Source organism: Pseudophryne corroboree, chromosome 1 (genome assembly GCF_028390025.1).
Source record: "Pseudophryne corroboree isolate aPseCor3 chromosome 1, aPseCor3.hap2, whole genome shotgun sequence".
Lineage (NCBI taxonomy): Eukaryota > Metazoa > Chordata > Amphibia > Anura > Myobatrachidae > Pseudophryne > Pseudophryne corroboree.
Window position 1 is genome coordinate 1,052,033,216 of NC_086444.1, and position 23,278 is coordinate 1,052,056,493.

Sequence of the window (23,278 nt, forward strand, 5' to 3'; positions counted from 1 at the left end):
TCCAGTGCGGCCGCGGCGGGTCACTAGTGCCAATTACAGGGAGATGCAGGGACTGGCCGGAGGCGCTGCAGTCGCGTTGTGGCCGTACAATGGTGACAATGACAGGTACTGTAATGGCACTAATACTAATACTAATGGCACTCATGTGAAACCGGTAACACTAAATGCACACAGGGGTATACTTTTATACATTTTACAACTTTCTCCTCGCCCCCTCCCCCCTTCTTATGCATACCTTGATAAATACTCCCTATCCAAATCTCTTATCAGGTCATAATATACAGTATGTCACAAATCTGATGTTCTTTTACGTTTTATTTGGTGTGTGGAAGGGGGTAGTCTTATACGGCGAGTATATAACAAACTCTATATTTTGAGTGGAAATGTTGGGGGTCGTCTTATACGCCCAGTCGTCTTATACGCCGGCAAATACGGTACTTTTTATTGAATGTTAACAGTACAATAAAATAACAATAAATACATGGCATTGTATTAGATCATTTTAAAATCATTAAGATAAATATGCAAACCATTATAAAAATCGGTAATGATTTAAAAAATAGGAAAGGATTTTTTAAAACAGAATGAGGTATTAAAAAATGATGACAATAAAATAAATTATAAGAATACGTCTATAGTTATGTAAACACACACACACACACACACACACACACACACACATATATATTTCTCTCATGTATTTATTTGTTCACTTGATAATTACTTTTTTTTAGAGATTCAATCATAAAATAATGTGTTAATTTTTTCAATTTATAATATAATTTCTAAACAAATTACTTAATGTTGTTTTCAACCCAAAAAATATATGGCGCTGAAATTTTTTTCTATATAGAGTACTCAAGTTTGATGAAAGGAGTGCCTTTTGTTAAAGAAAATAACTCATTATTAAAACAATATTGACATAGAACTCTGGCCACAAATAAATGTAACCATTAACAACAAGGCTGGCTCCAGATCTACAGGCACCTTGTGTGAGAATTTTTGGAGTGCTCCCACCCCCTATAACAAAAAAATCAACACACAACCCATTACAAAAAAAAATCAACACACAGTGGTTCCTACAATAACATGCACATTGGCCACTTCAGACCTAGTGTAAATATAAGAAGATAGTTTCAACTGATTAATGATCAGGGATCTACTTAATTGTACTTAATTGTTAGTGCATTCCAGACGGATAATGGATGTTTTAATATGCACAGTATAAAATCAGGACTCTGCCATTATGATGGATTGGGTATGTACTAAGTAAACTTTAAATTTCCCTATGACTAGGGTGCAATACTGTACAGTATGTTACATGCCATGCTGACTAGAACTGCACAACTATTGACTATTGGCCTTTCTAATAACAGTGCCATGCAGTGATCCTGTAAGTATCCTATAGCTATTTTCCCATGCAGACTGTAATGCAGAGCTATAACAGTGTGCATTCCAAGAACAGTAAACACAATACCCAGACACCTATCATCTCTGAGGAGCTCGTTGGTGATATACCTAGTACAAAGACTGTATAACCACTACAGGTACTCACTCCATTAATAGGCAGCAACACATGAAGCTGATCATGCTGTTGTGCAGACAGGAGATGTGCTGGTGGATCAGTGCAGGGTGTTACACACAATAATATGCACAGTCCTGAGAGCTGGCAGCCTGTTATTATGATGTATCAGTGGCAATAAAGAGGAGGTGAAGACACTTGCAGGTGCCTCAGCTCCCCCCCGACCTTCCAAGTGACTGTACCATAGATCTGGGAGCACAGATCAGGTGAATATCAGCTGCTCTTAGAAAGCTAATGATCATCTCAGCACCCCCAGCTGGCACCTGGAGGTAAATGATTCTCAGTGAGAAGTACAGGAAGATGCTAACTGTGTCTTCCTTCCTCTATATCTAGACCTAGTTGGTACTGTGGCAGCGCACCAGATCCGGGTTGTGGGGGCCTGGCCACATGCCCCTTGGGACATGTCTTGCCTAGCAGTAACACTGGACCTGTCCAGACACAGGTGATATTACAGCTGGTGATCAGCACCAGTCAGCAGTCCCAGCAGCAATGGCTGAACTGTGTCCCTATGCTGTGGCATCCTGTTCAACCGCAGCGGTCGAATGGCCCTCAAGTTAGCCCTGACTAACACCAGTTACCAGAACAGAGACTACATTAGGTGCCGAAATGCTAAAGTTCTTTTGTCCGCTGTAGCAGCTGGATGGATAAATTCAGATGTGATCGGTCTAGTGGTGGGTCTTATGTAAGATTCTTGGAGAAGATAAATTTTGCAGATTAAATGTATTAGTAGCTTGAGTATTTTTTGTCATTTATTAAAATTAATTGTCAATATGGTCACGCCATAAGCATTTTTTAATAATTGAATTAGTAATTTTTTTTTAAATATAGTAAACAGCTGTTTGTATATACAGTTTCTTTTTAAAAAAACAGATACAATATATATGGTATTTGCTTTCTGGTTAATCTTAATAAAAGATTTCAGAGGGGTAACAAGTCTATTGTTTTAAGTACAATGGGTGAATGATAAAGTAGGAGAAATAATTATAGTAGAAGGCTGAATTTACTGCCCTATTCCTCACCCTTTGTCACTGTATTGTAGGAGATATGTACAAGCCAGAAAACTAAAGTTGGCTAATGATTAATAACCGAAAAGACTGAAATCCACCAGATGGTTTTGTCCTCACTTATTTTGCCTTCAGTAACAATCACCACCTTGTATAGACTTTGTACAATAGATGCTGCCAATACACCACTATTGCTGCTAATTGTTTTGATTTCCGCCGATTACTGAAGGATCAAAATAAATCCAACAGGTTCACTTGAATAAGAAATGTTCATTCCCTGGGATAATGCTCCCAAACTCATCACTAACAAAATAATTAACATGTAAATCAAATGCATTATTGTGGCCTTAGAAGAAAATGATACAATTTTCTTTATGGATGATGTAAATACTTAAACTGCCTGGTAATTCTTCAGTCTTCGAAATCTTAAAAGCCCTATCATTATTGTCACAAATAAATTAGCAGCTAGCACTACTATTAAACAACTTATTTAATGGGCTTGCATGTATTGCTGCTATTAGTATTTTGACCTTGTTTACTAATCGTTTGTTAATTGATTCTACAATTTACATCAAGAGAAAAGGTTTAATAGAGTCTGTACAGTCATAAAGTTATGGATAGATAATAACTTATTAATTAGTACATAATGTTAAAAATAGATCTTGATGCTGATATAGTAGAGTTTTCATACCATATTTACAATAGCTATTTTCTTAAATATTTCTAGATCTTCTTGTTAATTACATCAACCATTTTCCCTTTTCCCATGTACTATTTCCATCAATGCATAGTCCATTATTTGTACTATTCAATAAGACAAAGTGTAATAGAAGTCCCACTATCAGTACTATAAATGTATGGTAATATTGCAGGCACGCACTTGGTGGATATTATGTTTCATAGGGGTTCTCAAATTCTTATGAAGTTTAAAAATCTCTGAAGAATATTTAACACTTGTGAAATAGTGACCTCTTTCTCCTAAGGTATTCTATTGTGGAAGAATGAACTAGCAACAAAGATTGAATTTGGTAAAATCTGAAATGAATGCAAAGTTTAAAGTGGCCATACACCTGAGCTATTGTTTATTCATTTAGGTTATTACCCAAAAGGCTTTCCCATCAGCAACTGTTATCTTCCACCAGGGTGTGCATAACTTGCATTATTCAGGTTGCATTACATTCTAATTTGATGGTTACTTGCTGTATTCCTCTGTCTACAAGTGTTTCTTCAGAATGTCTTCCTCCTCACCAATGTTTAGTAAGCAGTTTCCTATCTTTCTGCTAAGGGGATTCTTCTGTAAACTCTCAAGAGTATTTGGGAAGAGTTACCTTCATTTGTTTGGATTAAGGTGTTTTATTTACTTCTCATCCAAATTAATACCTATGACGTGTGCAAGAGGCAATATTCCTTTTAGTTTGTTTCATACATACTACTCCTCCCTGCTGTATTTCTAGCACTTCTCTTTCTACTGTACACCATGAAAGCCATTTTATCTATTAGTTTCAGGAAACAGGTGGATGTCACTTAGGGGGACATTTACTAAGCAGTGGTAAGAGCGGAGAAGTGAGCCAATGGAGAAGTTACCCCATCAACCAATCAGCAGCTCTGTATAATTTTATAGTATGCAAATTATAGATGTTACTTCAGTGCAGATTGGTTGCCATGGGCAACTTCTCCACTGGCTCACTTCTCCTCTCTTATCACTGCTTAGTAAATGTCCACCTTAGTCTGTGTGGATCCAGAAAGCGTGTTACTTTCTCTTGGACTCTTCCTTTGTAATTATGGGACATTGATTTTTTTAAATTATTTCAAACATATTATCAAGGACCTGGTAGCTTTGATGGTGTTTGGCAGTTGAGTTTTATTATTTGAAGCAAAAGTGTCATGAACGTGGTGTTGGAGGCTTTATTCATTTAAATACCTATATGTATGCCCACACTAACATTGCTATGATACTGGATCATTTAGCCAACCAAGAACCTTTTAACCTTTTATTCTGGCTGAAACATAATTGCAATAAGTATCACATGTATCAAATTCGTAGTACCATATAAATTGCAAGCTTGCAAGCAGGGCCATCTTACCTCTTTTCTGTCTGCTATTACCCAGTCTTGGAATATTAGTGTTCTGTTCCCGATTGTAAAACACAATGGAACATGCAGGCATTATATAAATAAATGTTATAAATAAATGTTAAAAGATAAATTGAAACAAAGTATGTCAAACAGAGTGTGACCCTTCAGACATTCTTCTCTAGCAGCATCTTGGCTAAGAGCAGTGGTGTAACTACTGATGGTGCAGGGGGTGCAGCTGCTATGGGGTCCGAGATGCTTCCAGGGCCAGCAGCTTCACCCCCTGCACTCAGAAAACTGTATGCCCCATGCCTTCCCCAGAAGAAGTGTTGCTTGAGATCCATGATCATGGACCACAGCAGCCACCTCCTTCCCCCATGAAGAATGGTTACAGTTGCCACCCCCACCCCCTAAAAGTGGTGAGCTCCCAGCTCACAGCAGCCCACAGAGGCCACCCCCCTGATAAAGAATAACCACAGGTGCCGCCGTCCCAGAAGAAGTGGTGGGCTTCCGGCTCACAGTGGCCAGTCCACCCACCACCCCAATGCTGGAGCTGCAGAAAGCCATGTGGCCAGGGGAGAGGGCTGCCCTCCGTCTGCTCTCATTCTTGCTCCCTGGACACCTGCACTACCTCCTGCTTGAAGGTGCTATCCACGGAGATGCTCACGGTGCTCCCTATGCAGGTATGCGGGGGGCCCAGACCGGGGGTGCTCCCTATGCAGGTACATGGGTAGATGCTACCCATGGGGGTCCCAGGCTGCACTATAGAGGTGCAGTTTGTAATGGCTCTTTCTATCCCTACTCCCTGCTGCTTCACTCCCCATGTCTTTGCTGCCACTCTATGTCCCTGCTATATGTTCCTGCTGCCTCTTTGTCCCTACTTTATGTCCCTGCGGTCTCTCTCTGTCCCTACATCCCTGGTGTCTATCTCTGTCCCTTTGTCCCTGCTGCTTCTCTCTCTGTCCCTATGTCTGTGGTGCCTCTCTCTGTCCCTACTTTATGTCCCTGCTGCCTCTCCCTGTATACCTGCTGCCTCTCTGTCCCTATGTCCTTGTTGCCTCTCTCCCTATGTCTTTGCTGCCTGTCTATGTCCCTACATCCCTAGTGCCTCTCTCTGTACTTACATCCCTGCTGCCTCTCTCTGTCCCTACTTCCCCGGTGCCTCTTTCTCTATGTATTTGTTGCCTCTCTGTATGTCCCTGCTGCCTTTCTGTTCATACATCCCTGGTGCCTCTCTCTGTCCCTTTGTCCCTGCTGCCTTTCTCTCTGGTGCCTCTCCCTATGTCTTTGATGCCTGCCTCTGTCCCTACTGGATGTCGCTGCTGCCTCTCTGTCCCTAAATCCCTGGTGCCTCTCTCTGTCCTTACATCCCTGCTGCCTATCTCTCTGTCCCTATGTCCTTGGTGCCTCTCTCCTATATCTCTGCTGCCTATCTCTGTCCCTACTGTATATCCCTGCAGCCTCTCTGTCCCTACATCCATGGTGTCTCTCTCTGTCCTTTGTTACTGCTGTTTCTCTCTCTGTCCCTATGTCCCTGGTGCCTCTCTCTGTTCCTACTGTATGTCCCTGCTGCCTCTCTGTTCCTACATCCCTGGTGCCTCTCTCTGTCCTTACATCCTTTCTGCCTCTCTGTCCCTGCATCCCTGGTGCCTCTCTATGTCCTTATATCCCTGGTGCCTCTCCCTGTCCCTGTGTGCCTGTTGCCTCTATGTCCCTATGTCCCTGGTGCCTCTCTCTCCCTTTGTCATTGCTGCCTCTCTCTGTCCCTACTGTATGTCCCTGCTGCCTCTTTCTGTCCCTACATCCCTGGTCTCTCTCTGTACCTTTGTCCCTGCTGCTTCACTCTCTGTCCCTATGTACCTGGTGCCTTTCTCTGTTCCTATTTTGTCTCTGCTACCTGTCTCTGTACCTACATCCCTGGTGCCTCTCTCTGTCCTTACATCCCTGCTACCTCTCTCTGTCCCTACATCGCTGCTTGCTGCCTCTCCCCGTCCCTGTATACCTGCTGCCTCTCTCTCTCTGTCCCTACATCCCTGGTGCCTCTCTCCCTATGTATTTCTGCCTCTCTCTGTCCCTACTGTATGTCCCTGCTGCCTTTCTGTCCCTAAATACATGGTGCCTCTCTCTGTCCCTACATCCCTAGTGCCTCTCTCCTATGTCTCTGCTGCCTCTCTCTGTCCCTTTGTCCCTGCTGACTCTCTCTGGTGCCTCTCCCTATGTCTTTGATGCCTTTGTACCTACTGGATGTCCCTGCTGCCTCTCTGTCCCTAAATACATGGTGCCTCTCTCTGTCCCTACATCCCTAGTGCCTCTCTCCTATGTCTCTGCTGCCTCTCTCTGTCCCTACTGTATATCCATGCTGCCTCTGTCCTTACACTTCTGGTGCCCTTCTGTGTTCCTACATCCTTGCTGCCTCTCTCTCTATCCCTACATCCCTGGTGGCTATGTCTATCCCTACTGTATGTCCCTGCTGCCTCTCTGTCACTACATAATGTCACTGCTGGCTCTCTCTGTCCATACATCCCTGGTGTTTCTCTCTGTCCCAGTATCCCTGCTGCCTCTCCCTCTGTCCCTACACCCTTGCTTCCTCTCTCTGCCCCTACATGCCTGCTGCCTCTCTCTGTCCCTAGATCCCTGCTGCCTCTCTCTCTTTATGTCCCTGCTGCCTCTCTTCTATGTCTCTGCTGCCTCTCTTTGTCCCTACTGTATATCCCTGCTGCCTCTCTGTCCCTACATCCCTGGTGCCTCTCTCTGTCCTACATCCCTGCTGCCTCTCTCTTTGTCCCTACAACCCTGGTGGCTATGTCTATCCCTACTGTATGTCCCTGCTGCCTTTCTGTCCTTACTTTATGTCCCTGCTGGCTCTCTCTTTCCCTTCATCCCTGGTGTCTCTCTCTGTCCCTACATCTCTGCTGTCTCTCCCTCTGTTCCTACGCCCCTGCCGCCTCTCTCTGTCCCTATGTCCCTGTTGCCTCTCTCTCTCGGTCACTACATCCCTGCTGCCTCTCCCTCTATCCCTATGCCTCTCTCTGTCCCTACTGTATATCCCTGCTGACTTTATGTCCCTACTTTATGTCCTTACTGCCTCTCTCTTTGTCCCTACATCCCTGGTACCTCTCTCTGTTCCTTCGTCCCTGCTGGCTCTCTGTCCCTATGTCCTTGTTGCCTGTCTCTGTCCCTATGTCCATGCTGCCTCTTTCTATTTGTCCCTACATCCCTGCTTCCACTGCTGCCACTATTTGTTTCTACATCCATGCTGCCTCTCTTTTTGTCCCTATGTCCCTGGTGCCTCTCTATCTGTACCTGCTGCCTCTCTATCTGTCCCTGCTGCCTCTCTCTGTCCCTACGTCCCTGCTGCCCCTCTCTCTGTTCTTATGTCCCTGCTGACCCTCTCTCTCTCTGTGCCCCTGCTGCCCTGCTCTCTGTCCCTATGCCCCTACTGCCTCTTTCTCTGACCCTGCTGCCTCTATCTGTCCCTGCTGCCTCTTTCTGTCCCTTAGTCCATGCTGACTATCTCTGTCCCTATGCATTTGCCGGCACTCTCTCTGTCTCAGTGTCTCTGCTGTCATTTTCTGTATGCCCCTTCTGCCACTCTCTTTTCTCTATGCCCCTTCCACCACTTTCTCTGTAGAACTGAGTTGGGGTCCCACTAAGTTCTAGTTACACCCCTGGCTAAGAGGGTTTGATGGTCTGGTTCATTAACATGTAAACATAGAATTTGGCAGCAGATAAGAATCACTTGGCCCAAATAGCCTGCCCATGTGCATACAAACACACACTAGGGTTCTTTTTTGTTGGGAATCAATTAACCTAACAATATATTTTGGGATTATGGGAGGAAACTGGAGTACATGGAGGAAACCTCATGCAAGCACGGGGAGAATATACAAGCTCAACACACGTGGAATCAAATCCATAACCTCAGTCCTGTGAGGAAGTGATGCTAAACATTACACCATCCGTACACCATCATTCACTGTTAAGTAGCTTAAAGAGAGGTGTTATTTAGACTAGGATTACATGTAAAATTCACCCATCAAACTGTTGTCAGCCAGTAATAGAAAAGGCTGCAGAAGTATATTACTGTACACACCTTTGCGACCATACGATAGGCCACTGGCCACTGCACATTGTCTATGCTCATAGGGTGGAAGCCCCTTTATTACAGTGATAGAACTCAGTATTGCTTTGATAGAGATATAAATTCAGTACTGCTTTGTCTGCCAACCATGTTTTTAATTTAAAAAATTACTGGGATTTTTATTTTTGTGAACCAGCACTGAAGTTATTGTTGTTAGCTACCATGCCTGCATGCTTTACCATCCTGTACATTGCCTCATAATCCTCTGCTACCCTTGCAAACATACTGTATGTATGCTTTTGACATTCTTTTTAATACAAACAGTTTATTAATATACATTTTACCATGTTCATTTATCCTTTTTAAAAATTGTAGCACAAACCTTTAGCTGAAAGTGAGAAGCTTTACTTATTGCAAAGTGATTAGCGTTAGTATTGGCTAACTAGACCCACATGAGGCTGTACAGAGATGGACCAGTCCATGAAAGCCCATCTGTCCTGCTAAAAGTGTGACAGTATGCCGGGTATTATCATTTGAACTGGGGGGAAGGGGCATAATTAGAACTTTCTGGGCCCCATAGCAAAATCTTGAAAAGGCCCACTCACCCCGCGGGAGAGAGAGAGAGTAAGGAAAGTAAGAGAGAGACAAAAAGGGTATCAGGGGTAGCAAGAGAGGAGCGAGAAAAGAGAGGGAGACAGAGAGACAGAGGGGGGTCAAGGAGAGAGACAGGATTTCATGAAAAAATTAGGGAATGAGAAAGGGAAAGGGAGAGAGAGAGAGAGAGAGAGAGAGAGAGAGAGAGAAGCAATAGATAGAAAGGGTGTCAGGGAAAAAGAGAAAGGGATGAGAGAGGAGAAAGAGTATCAGAGAGAGAGAGAGTGGGAGGGGAGCAGATGGGAGAGTATGAGTATCAAAGAGAGAAAGAAAGTGTCAAGGAGAGAGAAAGAGGAAGAGTGGTGAGGGGGTCTGCTGCCTTGTATGACTGTGGCATAGCAGAAGTTTCAACCACAACCAGGAACCAACCTGTAAAATCTATTACGTCATATGGGCTAACGGTCAGGTATGAAGTGGGCAGAGAGAAGGCAAGAGGGGCAAACAAGAGGTGTCAGTGCAATGAAATATGGAGGGTGTTATTAGGAGTTGGGATAAATAAGGTGGCCTAATGATCCCTCCAAAAAAGGGCATCGTCAGAGCAGCTATGGCATGGTAGAACAGGGCTAGTGGCATCTGTTCTGGTGCAGCTGTGGCTGGCTGCTTCATGCAACATGCTTGGGGTCAGTACCGGGGAACACAGAACTGGGTGGCTGCCCAGCACACACCCGTAGAGCACCACACGCTGTGACTGTTGCCACGTGCCAGAGGCAGGAAGGCTAGTGGCCATGAATCAGAAGAGATATAATGGGCAGGCAGAGCCATTGGCACAGTTGATTACAACTGACAAAACACAGTTGTGCCCTGTTCCAGTCCACTTCAACCCTTGGGAATGTGGGTTAGAAAATTATTAATATTACTCACCTATATTAATATATCTTGATCATCTACATCCATATGCATATGTTATGGGATCAAAGTGTCTAAAAGTCAAAAGATAGTAAAGAGTCAGTCAACACATTTTTACAATATTCATAAACTAAATGGTATATGCAATATAAATATTTAAATAACAGTCATGAATGGTAATTCATTCTTTGAAATGTATGTTTAAAAAGGTGTAGTATGGCTGACCGGCGGTCTCCTGACCGCCGGTCAGCTTGCCGATGCCGGAATCCCGGCAGCATACCAACACCGGGATACCGACGGGGAGGGGCGAGTGCATCAAGCCCCTTGCGGACTCGCTACGGGCTTGGTGGCGACCTGCGGTCACCACAGGTTCTATTCCCACTCTATGGGTGTCGTGGACACCCACGAGTGGAAATAGTCCCTGCGGTCCCTGCGGTCACCACAGGTTCTCTTCCCACTCTATGGGTGTCGTGGACACCCACGAGTGGAAATATGCCGACCATCGGGATAGTGAGGGGTCCAGGGACGTGCAGTCAGGGGAGGCAGGGGAGGCAGTGCCTCCCCTGTCATTAATGATTCAAATAATAGAAAGAAGATAGTTATGACACATATTCTGTGTCATAAGTTTCTTCTTTATATTATTCCAATCATTGTAATACATATAATTAGTTTGGGAGGCACTGATAGCAGTGCCTCCCATTCACAATGGGAACAGGGATACAGCGGGGGGCGGGGCCAAGCACTGTGCTGAAAAAGCCCATTGAAAAAGGTGATGAAAGCGGCACTAGTATCAGTGCCTCAGTGACAGGGACGGGCTTTCAGCTCACATGAAAGCACATCCCTGTCAGTGCTGCAGATGTGATTGGACAGCGGATCCAGTACCAGATCCGCTGGTCCAATCACCTAGGTGGGCAAGGCTTGTCCATTATTACCTCCAGCTCCAGTGCAGTCGGATGCATGTTACATGACTGCGACCCCCAGAGCACGGTGTCCCGGTCACCGGTGAGGAGTGCCGCTTCGATGATGCTCAGTGCTCCACTCGGCAGCTCCTATAACAGGAAGGACCCGTCAGGCTGTCAGCACACTGAGCGGTTGGATGTGCTGAGGAGCCGGCCGGTCCTGTGTCAGATCGCCCGGTCCTGTGTCAGATCGCTCCTCATTCCTTGGACTGCCCCTCTCCCCAGCACTCTTCCTGACTGCCTGTCTCTCCAGCACCAATCCCCGCTGTCAGAGCCACACAGTACCCGCAGCCTGATGGGTCCTTCTTGTTAGAGGAGCTGCCGAGTGTAGCGCTGAGCGCACAGCTGCATCATAACGATTTAGTAATGCCCTGTGAGGTGAGCGGGTGTCTATATACTGTGAAGGGGGTAAGGAGGGGTAGGTGTCTGTGGGTGCTGCGGGCGTGAGGTGAGCGGGTGACTATGTGCTTGGAGGGGAAGGGGGGGCAGGTGTCTATGTGCTGTGGGGGGCGAGTGTCTGTATGTATTGCAGGGGGGGTGAGTCGGTGACTATATGCTTGGGGGGTGGGTGTCTATCTGATGTGTGGGGGGAGGTGAGCAGGTGTCAATATGCTGTGGGGGGATTTGAGCAGGTGACTGTGTTTGGGAGGGGAGCTGGTGTCTGTATGTACTGTGTGGGGGGGTGAGTGGGTGTCTGTGCAGTGTGGGAGGAGGTGAGCAGGTGTCTGTGTGATGTGGGGGGATGTGAGCAGATGACTATGTGTTGGGGAGGGGAGCGGGTGTCTGTGCTGTGTGGGGGGAGGTGAGGGGTCTCTATGTGCTGTAGGGGGGTGAGCAGGTGTCTATATGCTGTGGGGGAATTTGAGCAGGTGACTATGTGTTGGGGAGGGGAGAGGGTGTCTGTATGTGCTGTGGGGGGGAGGTAAGCGGGTGTCTGAGCTGTGTGGGGGTAGGTTGAGCAGGTGTCTTATGTGCTGTGGGGGGGGGGGTGAGTGGGTGTCTATGTGCTATGGGGTAGAAAGTGAGCGGGTGTCTGTATGCGCTGCGGGGGGAGGCGGGGTGAGCAGGTGACTGTATGTGCTGTGCGGGGGGGTGAGCGGGTGACAGTGTATGTGCTGCGGGGGGGGAGGTGAGCAGTTGACTGTATGTGCTGCGGGGCGGAGGTGAGCAGTTGACCGTGTGTGCTGAGCGGGGTGAGCACCGGTGACTGTATGTGCTGCAGGGTGTGGCTCAGCGTGATCACTGTTACTGTGTGGCTTAATTTGTAAGTGGCACTACTGTGACATTAAAGAATAAGGGGCACTACTATGTGATATGGTGTGAAAAAGGGGCACTAACGTGTTGCGTAATGTGAATAAGTTGTACTATAGTGCAGTGTAATGAAAATAAGGTTACGCTACTGTGTGGCGCACCTTGACTTGGGGGTACTGTTGTGTGGACACACCCATTCACAGTGAGACCACACCTTTTATTGGTGCTGTCCCTATTTAGCATGTGGTGAGTGAAGGGGGGACACCAACATCTATCTTGCCTCCGGGCAACTGGGATGAAGTTACGCTACTGGATCTACCCCACCTCCAGTGATTGTCCTGGTGTAATCGCCATCCCCCGCTCTGCGCTGCACGGACACTCCGCGCTCACATCCTCCCCGCCCGCGGCTGCACTGACTAGTTCCGCCTGCCGCAAGCGTTAGTCAGTCTCCTCTCCCTGGGCTGATGGCGCCAGAAGATGGGCTGTGGGAGTCTGGGTCTGGGAGAAGGCCCCTGCCGAGGACCCTGTGCTGTCCCTGCAGGATGTGCGTGAGGAGCCGGAGGGCGATGCCTTGGAGAGTGAGCGCAGCGCTGTGTGGACGGGACACCTAGAAGCGTTCTTACCCAGAGGTAACAGGGAGATCACCAAATGCCTGTTCCCCCCATCAGCCTTTTTATGTGAGAATTTAAACAGTAGTTATGGAATATAGAGACACACATATATATATATATATATATATATATATATGTATATCCTTGTTAGGGCCCCCCTCTCCCATCCTATAATTTGGTGCCTCCCCAGCAATTGACCTCACCGCACGTTACTGGAGGGGTTGGGATGGTGGAGGAGGTCATGTGACTGTCGGTCTCCCGACCGCCGGTCACATGCATACCACCCGTTTAAAAGGCTGTAATGCATAAATTTCAAACTGAATACACTGTAGGTATTTGTACACAGTAATTAATAGTAATAATATAAAAGACACTTGGAGTGGATATTAAGTAAAACATTAAAGTTAAGAAGATTAGTATAAAAAGTAGAAACACTGATTAGTACTGTATATTATAAATTCAGCAACTAAGTTGATTGATTGAAACATTAACTTTAAGTAAACTAATGATAAACAAGCTGTTAAATCACATAATGCAAAAAGATAAAAAAAAATATATATAATTCCTATAAATATAAATAAAGAAATTAATTGTGGTCAAAATACTAATAGCAGGTTCATAATTTAAAACAAAAGCTAAATGTTACATTTAAAAAAAATATATCAAATGATACAGCATGGATTTTTTTTAAAACTGTTTTATTGAATTCAGCATGATATCGCAACGAGAAAGAAACAAAAGATATTTTTATTCTAGCACAGCTGTTTCAAAGGGTGCAGAAATGAACAGATCAGAAGCAGCCTACCAATAGTGGACATCACTAAGTTCTAACACTACAAAGTAAAAACACAAGATCGTCTACAAAATGTCTTATGGGACAAAACGATTGATCTACAGTACGTATATAGAATGCTAATGTGACCTATTGTATAATGCATACTATAAGAAAATTAGACAAGGATTACAGAAACCATAGAAAACAGAAACACAGCATTTTTGTATAATTTTGCAGTAGTGCATAATAAAAGATCCTGCTGGGAATAAAGCTTGATAAAAATAATTTCTAGATGAAATAATTGCACATCAATGGAGATATAAAATCAAATCATGAATTAAACATTAACTTTGATTTAGGATTTTGCAACAACAAAAACATATAATAGAAATATATTTTCAGTTTGGAAACTGACAGTGGTATTTTGAACAACACATTTTTCTATTTCATCTTTTAGTTGTGCTATCACCTACAGCATTGTACAGATTTTTGTTTGCCACATAAAAATGGCTGCAGAAGGGATTGCATTTCTAGAGATGATAATTTACAGTGTGAGTGAATGAAAGGATCACAATGGTGGCACCTCTTAGATCTTCTCACTCCATCCCCCAACCAAACCATCACACAGTCTCTGTATTCAGGAGCTGTGAGTATAAACAGATCCTCAGGAAAACTGACTGCAGGAAGTGCTGTCTGACTTCCAGAAGACTAAACATGCTGCATCCTTGTAGTGCATCTTAATGTCTTATATTTCTTTATTAATATTTTTCTATTTTATTATATGTTGTAGATTTATTCACTTTCTTCTATGAATGACATACAATTTAACAGCTTGTTCATCATTATCAAACACAAAGTTAACGTAATTACTGTATAACTATGACTTGTTATTTAATCAATCAACTTAGCTTATTTTATGTCATACTGTACACTAATCATAGGCATTTGTGTTTATTTTATTTTTTTGTATAGTAATCTTGCTATTGTAAAGTTTATATATATATATATATATATATATACAGCGTCTGTGAAGGCGGCACTCATGGCGAGTAAAGAAGGAGAGGAGCCAGGAGTACTGTACTCCTGGCTCCTCTCCTTCTTTACTCGCCGTGAGTGCCGCCTTCACAGACGCTGCATATTTGGGAGAGACGCTATATCTCTCTCTATTTGGAAGGCACCGGCAGTTTACGTATTATTCCTGATTGGTATTGGAGTGCCGCCTGACTGGCTGTTATATATATATATATATATATATATATATGCTTTTTGTGATCTTAATATTACAACTGTTACTGTGTTTTTAATACTAATAAAACTAATCACTTTCTTGTGTCTCACCACAGTTGTCTACATTTCTGTGGGATCAGCTCCCTCCAAGGGAGAAGACAACAAAACTCGCACATTCTACACATGCAGTAGTAGTATATAACTCTGGGTTTTCTTTTGTTCCCTTCAGCAGTGCTGTACTTAGACCTCAATATGTGTGCTCTGCTCTGTTCAATTATCAGGTACACTTAATTACACAGCAGCCAAACCTATCTTTTGAATAGAAGACAGCATTTGAACTTGTGAGAAAAAAACGAAATAAACAACTGTATCTCATCACAGTACAAGTTACATATCACAATACACTCAGATTACCCAATGATTTAACCACTTAACTGACAATTTTTTCCCCAAAAAAACTGCTCCGAAATTGTCGTTTTTTTTTTTTTTTTTTTTGAGTGAATTAGGTGAAGAACATGAATTTAACCCTATCCAAAATGATTTTAGTTAAAAAAAAAAATTGGGGATTTTTTTTTTAAATATTATTTTTTCAGACATCGAAACATTGATTGGGAACATTGTGACCATTGGAACATCGAAAACATTGAGACCATTGCGGCTTTCATTTTGAAAGCCGGTACAGCCTCCAGGTATACAGGGGGGTCTGGGGGGTGGCTTTGGGGTGTTAATTTACACTTCCCCAGCCGTTGCTATTGTCAGCACGGCAATCAGTAGGGGAAAGTGCAGGGAGGCAGAGTTTCCCTTCCCTGCTGCTTCAAACACAGTTTATCTGACTTATCGCATCCTGTGTGACCAGGTCAGATGAAGCACTTGCAGGCATGGTCGCGTCGCATTAGATGGCAAGGCAAGTGGTTAATATAACTACAGTTATTTAGGTCTGCCAACCATTACTCACATAAACCAGAATGTTTGCCTTTAAATCCTTGGCCATACTGAAAGCATCTGGCTTTTGCGCTTCGACCTAGTAGTGCAAATTTGTGGGCCACCAAATGTAAAATGGGTACAGGTAATAAGGACTCTAAGACACACTGTCATATATATAATGGGTGCAGTGTGTGCAGTGCACACGGGCACCCATTATTTTTAATACTTACCCTCCGGAATCCCGCAGCGCAGCAACAACGCTGCAGAAATCATTAGGAAAATGGTGTGGCACCATTTTCCCAGTGTTTTGCACATGTGCAATAGGAAAATCACTGGGAAAATATCCACCGTGCCATTTTTCCCGAGATCTGTACATGTGCTCTAGACCCTGGGACAGGACCCTAGTGCCCAGAGCTACAGAACTACCAGCTTGAAAGGAGGGAGCCCTGATGGATCCTGCACACGAGCCTCCTCCACTCTAGAAATGCCCCTGCTAAGGCAGGTCTTCCACTGATACACAGCATCTTTACTGGCATCAGACAATGTGCATAGCATACAGAGGCTTGAGCCTGGTCACACAGGTACATAAAATAAACAAATGTGTGAAAATGACATGTCTTTAGCACTCCCCGTGCTCAACAGTCATTCTGCGGCAATGACCTGCAGCCACCATTCACTGGGCTCTCCTGGTACAGCCACCTGTGTGACCAGGCCCAAGCCTGTGTAGGCTATGCACAGTGTCTGATACCAGTAAAGACACTGTGTTTTACTGGAAAACCTGCTTAAGAGTCCTTATTGCCAGTGCCCACTTTACATTTGTTAGCCCGCACTACGGAAATATTTGCGCTACTGAATTGCCGCACAAGAGCCAGATGCCTTCAGCATGGCCAAGGATTTGAAGGCAAGCATTCTAGTTTATGTGAGTAATGGCTGGCAGACCAAAATAACTGTAGTTATATTAACATACTGGGTAATCTAAGTGTATTGTGATACGTAACTTGCCACTGTGATGAGACACAGTTGCTTATTTCGATTTTTTTCTCACAATTTCAAATGCTGTCTGCTACTCAAAAAACAGGTTTGGCTGCTGTGTAATCAAGTGTACATGATTACTTAACAGAAAAGAGCATACATATTGAGGTCTAATTAAGCATTAAGCACTGCACTGCTGAAGAAAGAAAAAAAAAGAACGAAAGTCCAGAATTATAAATTACTACATCAGGTGCAGAATGTGCATGTCTTGTTTTCTTCTCCCTTGGAGAGAGCTGATCCCACAGAAATGTAGGCAACTGTGGTGAGACACAAGCCCTCTCACAACAATATATATACGTGCGGCGGGCACTTTTCGTGTTTTGTGTTTTGGATCTATATCCCTACTTGTGTTTTGGATCTGGATTGGTTTTGCCAAAACCACCCTTTCGGATTTTGGATCTGGATGATTTTTGAAAAAACACAAAAACAGCTAAAATCACAGAATTTGGGGGTAGTTTTGATCCTACGGTATTATTAACCTCAATAACATTAATTTCCACTCATTTCCAGTCTATTATGAACACCTCGCAATATTGTTTTTAGGCCAAAAGGTTGCACCGAGGTAGCTGGATTAGACTTTGCTAAGCGACACAAGTGGCAGCACAAACACCTGGCCCATCTAGGAGTGGCACTGCAGGGGCAGACAGGATGGCAATTTTAAAAACTAGGCCCCAAACAGCACATGATGCAAAGAAAAAAAGAGGTGCACTGAGGTTGCTGGATGACTAAACTAAGCTACACAAGTGTGCGGCACAAACACTTGGCCCATCTAGTAGTGGCACTGCAGTGCCAGACAGGAAGGAAGTTTGAAGAACTAGGCCCCAAACAGCACATACAATGACAATGTACAATTGACAGTGTACTTCACTTTGATTTGATACTTGACAATTACTTCTGATGAATGCTCTGCAGGTGACATATAAGGGAGGATGTTCCAAGGTGGTTAACATCCTTACCCGTACTTATTATGGATTGACAAAGGAAACAGATGGCTTGACACCTGTTGCCCATATTTGTGGAGAAATAATTCCACACCAAAGAGGTAGCTTTTTTGGTATTTTGCCCAGGCATGACAATGGGCTTTTTCATCCCATGGCCAACATTGGCCTTAGCCGTTCCTTGCCACTCCGTGTCGTAAATGGCATATTGGCAAGTTTACGTTTCTCCTCAGATGATTTAAATTTATTTTTTGGGGTCATTTTACTGAACTTTGGATTTTTGGATTTAATATACCTTCTACTATTACATTAGGCATCGGCCTTGGCAGACGTTGATGGCATTTCATCGTCCATGTCATCATGACTTGTGACAGCAGCTTCAGCACTGGGAGGACGTGGTTCTTGATCTTTCCCTATTTTATTCTCCAAATTTTTGTTCTCCATTACTTTTCTGGAGTTATATAACAATATGCGGCAGAGGAGAGCGTACCCCTATACCACACAGGGCAAACACTGTAAAAATTATTTGGATTAAATATTAATAACCCCTTTATTTGGAGTAAATAATATACAGCACAGGACAGCACCACTGGACATATACGGCAGTACCCCTGGACTTATACGGAAGCACCAGTGGACTTATATGGCAGCACCACTGGACTGGACTTATACTGCAGTACCCCATGACTTATACAGCAGTACCCATGGACTTATATGGCAGCACTACTGGACTGGACTTATACGGCAGCACCACTGTACTGGACTTATATGGCAGTACCCCTAGACTTATACAGCACTACCCCTGGACTTATATGGCAGCACCACTGGACTGGACTTATACAGCAGCACCACCAGACTGGACTTATACAGAAGCAACACTGGACTTATACGGCAGAACCACTGGACTGGACATATATGGCAGTACCCCTGGACTTATACAGCAGCTCCACCGGACTGGACTTATACGGCAGTACCCCTGGACTTATACAGCAGTACCCCTGGACTTATACAGCAGCAACACTGGACTTTTTGCAGCAGCACCACTGGACTGGACATATACGGCAGTACCCCTGGACTTATACAGCAGCACCACCGGACTGGACTTATACAGTAGTACCCCTGGACTTATACAGAAGTACCCCTGGACTTATATGGCAGCAAAATTGGACTTATACAGCAGCACCACTGGACTGGACATATACGGCAGTACCCCTGGACTTACATGGCATTACCACTGGACTGGAATTATAAGGCAGTACCCGATGACTTATACAGCAGTACCGCTGGACTTATATGGCAGTACCCCTGTACTTATACAGCAGTACCCCTGTACTTATATGGCAGTACCGTTGGACTTATACGGCAGCACCACTGTACTTATATGACAGTACCCCTTGACTTATACGGCAGTACCCCTGGACTTATATGGCAGCACCACTGGACTGGAATTATACAGCAGCACCACTGGACTGGACTTATATGGCAGTACCCCTTGACTTATACGGCAGTACCCCTGGACTTATATGGCCATACCACTGGACTTATATGGCAGCAGCACTGGGCTGGACTAATATGGCAGCACCACTGGACTGGAATTATATGGCAGCACCACTGGACTGGACTTATATGGAAGAACCACTGAACTTATGGTAGCACAGGACACTATCACTGAACTTATGGCATTACAGGACACCACCACTGGACTGATGCAACACAAGATAGCATCACTTTACTGGACTTATACAGTAGCACTGGACTTGTGGCAGCACAGGACACCACCACTGGACTGATGCAGCACAAAGCAGCACAGCTGAACTGGACTTATACAGCAGCACTGGACTTATGGCATTACAGGACACCACCACTGTAACTGGACTGATGCAGCATAAGACACCACCACTGGACTGATGCAGCACAGGACAGCACTGGAATCATAGAAAAGGTCACTACCCCATATCGTGCCACATCACTTTCCTGCACAGACACTGAGGAGACACATCCTCTCACTACACTCTCCAGGACTGGAGTGAAAATGGTGGCGGCGTCTCCTTATATGTAATCCAAAACCTGTGAGAATCCGACAGCGTGATGATGACGTTTTGACTCATTCTGGTTTCCGAGTCTGGCAAGAAAACCCGAGCCGGACTCGGATCCAGACTCAGAGCATGAAATTCGGAGGGTTCAGTTCTCAGGGAACCAAACCTGCTCATCTCTAATATATATATATATATATACACAGTGTGTATATATATATATATATACACATATATATATATACACTGCTCAAAAAAATAAAGGGAACACTAAAAAAACACATCCTAGATCTGAATGAATGAAATATTCGTATTAAATACTTTGTTCTTTACTTAGTTGAATGTGCTGACAACCAAATCACACATAAATTATCAATGGAAATCAAATTTATTAACCCATGGAAGTCTGGATTTGGAGTCAAAATTAAAGTGGAAAAACACACTACAGGCTGATCCAACTTTGATGTAATGTCCTTAAAACAAGTCAAAATGAGGCTCAGTAGTGTGTGTGGCCTCCACGTGCCTGTATAACCTCCCTACAATGCATGGGCATGCTCCTGATGAGGTGGCGGATGGTCTCCTGAGGGATCTACTCCCAGACCTGGACTAAAGCATCCGCTAACTCCTGGACAGTCTGTGGTGCAACGTGGCGTTGGTGGATGGAGCGAGACATGATGTCCCAGATGTGCTCAATTGGATTCAGGTCTGGGGAATGGCCGGGCCGGTCCATTGAATCAATGCCTTCGAAGTCTAGCATTGTCTTGCATTAGGAGGATCCCATGGCCAACTGAACCAGCATATGGTCTCACAAGGGGTCTGAGGATCTTATCTCAGTACCTAATGGCAGTCAGGCTACCTCTGGCGAGCACATGGAGGGCTGTGTGGCCCCCCAAAGAAATTCCACCCCACACCATTACTGACCCACTGCCAAACCGGTCATGCTGGAGGATGTTGCAGGCAGCAGAACATTCTCCTTGGCGTCTCCAGACTCTGTCATGCCTGTCACATGTGCTCAGGGAGAACCTGCTTTCATCTGTGAAGAGCACAGGGCGCCAGTGGTGAATTTGCCAATCTTGGTGTTCTCTGGCAAATGCCAAACGTCCTGCACGGTGTTGGGCTGTAAGCACAACCCCCACCTGTGGACATCGGGCCCTCATACCACCCTCATGGAGTCTGTTTCTGATCGTTTGAGTAGACACATGCACATTTGTGGCTTGCTGGAGGTCATTTTGCAGGGCTCTGGCAGTGCTCCTCCTGTTCCTCCTTGCACAAAGGCGGAGGTAGCGGTCCTGCTGCTGGGTTGTTGCCCTCCTACGGCCTCCTCCACATTTCCTGATGTACTGGCTGTTCTCCTAGTAGCGCCTCCATGCTCTGGACACTACGCTGACAGACACAGCAAACCTTCTTGCCACAGCTCGCATTGATGTGCCATCCTGGATGAGCTGCACTACCTGAGCCACTTGTGTGGGTTGTAGACTCCGTCTCCTGCTACCACTAGAGTGAAAGCACCGGCAGGTTTTAAAAGTGACCAAAACATCAGCCAGAAAGCGTAGGAGCTGAGAAGTGGTCTGTGGTCACCACCTGCAGAACAACTCCTTTATTGGGGGTATCTTTCTAATTGCCTATAATTCCCACCTGTTGTCTATTCCATTTGCACAACAGCATGTGAAATTGATTGTCAATCAGTGTTGCTTCCTGAGTGGACAGTTTGATTTCACAGAAGTGTGATTGACTTGGAGTTACATTGTGTTGTTTAAGTGTTCCCTTTATTTTTTTGAGCAGTGTGTATATATATATATATATATATATATATATATATATCATTTGGGTTTTATACTATAGTTAGACAACTATTCATTTTCAGTGTATTAGTGTACAGTATTTAAACACTAAATAACACATACTGTATGTAATTTTTAGGCGTTTTTAAGAGTTGCTTGTTTTATAATGTACAGTAAATTTTATAAGAAAACACTGTGCTTTCTATAGCCTGTAGTATATATATTAAAGTGGCATGCGTGCCTGCCATGTTTATACACAGTAATGATATGTTTTAAAATGTATCCTATTTCTTTTTTCAGATGACACGAGAACAGTATATTTTGGCCACACAACAAAATAACTTACGGACTGAAAATACTCAATTTTATCCAGTGGGAATTTATGGATGGCGGAAGAGGTGTTTGTACTTCTTTGTGCTACTACTATTGGTTACCATGATTGTTAACTTAGCAATGACAATATGGATATTGAAGGTTATGAATTTTACAGTGGTAAGTACTTTTCTCCCATTTGATTGATGTTAATTTATTGATGTAGTTCAATTATTTCTTGCTTGTTGATCAAGTGATTCTGTAATTTCATAGAAATATTCATCTCTGGAAATAATATTTCGGAAAAGCTTTGGATGTTACATGTATTGACAAACATATTTTCTGTAGCAAATGCAATGTTTTCATCAAAATAATATTAAGTCAATATCATGATAATATTATGCATGAATGTGTTCAGCTCACTCTTTTGAGAATGCTGCTTTATAAATGTTGTAGGATAAATGAATGTCATATGGCTAAAGGACAAGTAAACATAAAACATAGGATATTATAGAGTTAATTCTGAGTCGGTCGCTGTGCAACTGCATTAGCATCTTTTGGCGTAAGTCGTGCCTGTGAATTTATGCTAATGCTAGTATCAGCCCCCCTCTGGTGAACAACTATGTATCTGAATGCAGTAAGGCTGGGACTCCCTTTGAAAGGCTGTATTCGCAATCATCAGAAGGCACCATCGCGACTTGCACCCGCTCCAAACTAGGTGCAGAATCTCTGTTAGAGTATGGCCTCCAAAGTGAGCTATTAAGTGCCAGAGTGTGAAACCACTCCTGCCACACTATACAACACGTCCATAAGACAGACCTTTGTGCATCTGCATTGCCACTGCCCAGAAATGCCCATGTGCATTACAACTGGTCTTGCAACTGGGTGGGACGCATGCTCTGCGCAACTTTTTAGGAATCTAGAAGGTGCATGCTTAGTTGCAAATCATCACCAACTCATGTGAACATGGGCATTGCCTCCGACCAAACTCAGCCCTATACAGATGTGTCCTGACAGATTGTATAGTGCAGGATAGCTGGAGCACACGTACGCATGCACCCACTATCCATTCACTCGGAATGGGGGTCTGGCGGATGCAAATTAGCATGGCATGCTGCGATGCGCATGCTTTGTAGTAGTGCTATGGAACACTGCATACCACATCAACGGTATAGCAGGACAGATCTGTATACTAA

At 44.2% G+C, this 23,278-nt stretch overlaps 1 protein-coding gene across 1 annotated transcript in view; it reads left to right on the forward strand.

Moving 5' to 3' along the window:
- Positions 1 to 23,278, forward strand: part of SGCZ (sarcoglycan zeta) — a 1,577,608-nt gene that overhangs the window by 891,881 nt on the left and 662,449 nt on the right. Inside the window, exon 4 of the mRNA XM_063920867.1 lies at positions 22,071 to 22,262. Within this exon, the coding sequence (XP_063776937.1) occupies positions 22,071 to 22,262 (192 nt within the window). The remainder of the gene's footprint in view (positions 1 to 22,070; positions 22,263 to 23,278) is intronic.